The sequence below is a fragment of the Arachis ipaensis genome, chromosome B09, assembly GCF_000816755.2.
Source record: "Arachis ipaensis cultivar K30076 chromosome B09, Araip1.1, whole genome shotgun sequence".
Lineage (NCBI taxonomy): Eukaryota > Viridiplantae > Streptophyta > Magnoliopsida > Fabales > Fabaceae > Arachis > Arachis ipaensis.
The window spans coordinates 36,051,251-36,052,779 of NC_029793.2; the positions used below are offsets into that span (position 1 = coordinate 36,051,251).

General features: G+C 37.4%; 1 protein-coding gene across 1 annotated transcript; it reads right to left on the reverse strand.

Annotated features, from left to right (window-relative positions):
• Positions 531 to 1,207, reverse strand: LOC107615393 (fructose-bisphosphate aldolase 3, chloroplastic-like). The gene is made up of 2 exons (XM_016317457.2): positions 911 to 1,207; positions 531 to 707 (listed from the first exon to the last, which is right to left on the reverse strand). Exons 1-2 carry the CDS (start codon positions 1,205 to 1,207, stop codon positions 531 to 533), a joined length of 474 nt encoding a protein of 157 aa, XP_016172943.2.

A 1,529-nucleotide genomic window follows, 5' to 3' on the forward strand; every position in this document is an offset into this window, starting at 1 on the left:
ATTAATACATAGGATCTTCCATTTCCCCCAACAGAAAGAACCAGACCCTCATATCTAACAGCATAACAGATTTTGACTCATTATACATAAATCAAGATATAAGTTTATATCTTCAAAAATACAAAACAAAGTAATTATTTATTCGGTATCCAGTATCTGTCAAGAGTGGAACCTAGAGGTAGAGAAAGCTTTTTGGACAGTTTCACAAACCCTCCTCTAGTGAAGACATACCCTAAAAGTAACAACAAAAGAATATATATGGTCAAAACTCGAAGGAGAATTTTTTGAATCCCTATTTACACTAAAAGTAGTAGCGTATGAATCTTCTCTTGTAAGCAATGCAGCCAACCAGGGATTTCCTCATACTTTCTCTTGGACCTTCAAATTGTATTACCTCACCACCTTCCCCTGAATTTGATTTTCCACCTAATCTGTTCATTGCAATTGCAATTGCTTCATGAGTTTCTCTTGAAATAGCTCCAAGAGACATCCCACCAGTGCAGAACTGTTGCACAATAGCTGAAGCAGGTTCATCCAAGAGACTTTTGAGCCGCTTCCACATTCTCGGGGCGTCTTTGCCATGTCTTGAGCACAGTGTTCTGCAGAGCTCGTGCATATGAAAATGAAATGTGCCATGGGTTGGGACTTTGGTTCATTGCATTAAGGTTCAGTGTTGCTTCCACTTCGGATTGTCCACCAGACAAGAACTGAAAATACAAACGGAACATAATTTATGGTTTATTATAGTGATTGTAACTTCTAAATTCTAGTATAAATGTAATCTTAACTGTAAAAAGTAATTAAAATTAGCATCATCTCAAATCCTAAAAGATAGGATACATGCACTCAACATGATCATAATGCTACGTATCAATTTGTGATAAGAGGAAACAAAGAACAATAGATGTACCATGATTCTAGGGACTGCAGGAGGAACTCTTCTTCTCAGCATGGTAAGTGTATATTTGGCAATGGTTTCTGGAGAAGTCGTTTCCTTGTGCTCGGCCCCAGGTGTAACCATGCTAGGTTTGAGCAAAATTCCCTCAAAAATGACATTGTTTTGAGCCAAATAAAAGAAGACTTCTGACCAAACCTTCTCTGCCACTTCTAATGTTCTCTCAATCGGGTGATCACCGTCTAGAAGAATTTCTGACTCTACAATTGGATCAAGGCCATTGTCCTGCAAAGAAACACAAATGATGTCCATAAATGTAATATAATTGGTAAATCAATTCAAAATTTTCACATATGCATGGAGACCAAAAGGATAAACTAAGGAAATGCACCTATTACTATGAGAATGAGCTAATTTCATCAGAAAGAGAGTCAATAGTGAAACAATACCTGAGAGATAGCAGCGTATTCTCCTCACCCATTCTTTTTTGCTCTTTCTTCTTCCCTAAAACCTCAAACAAAATAGAAGAAAGAACCAATTAGGGTTTTGTTGACTGAATTTCACTGTTAGCTATGATACGGCACCGTATTGCTTGCGAGTAAGTGAAAGGTCAGCAATTCGTTAGGGAAAAGAA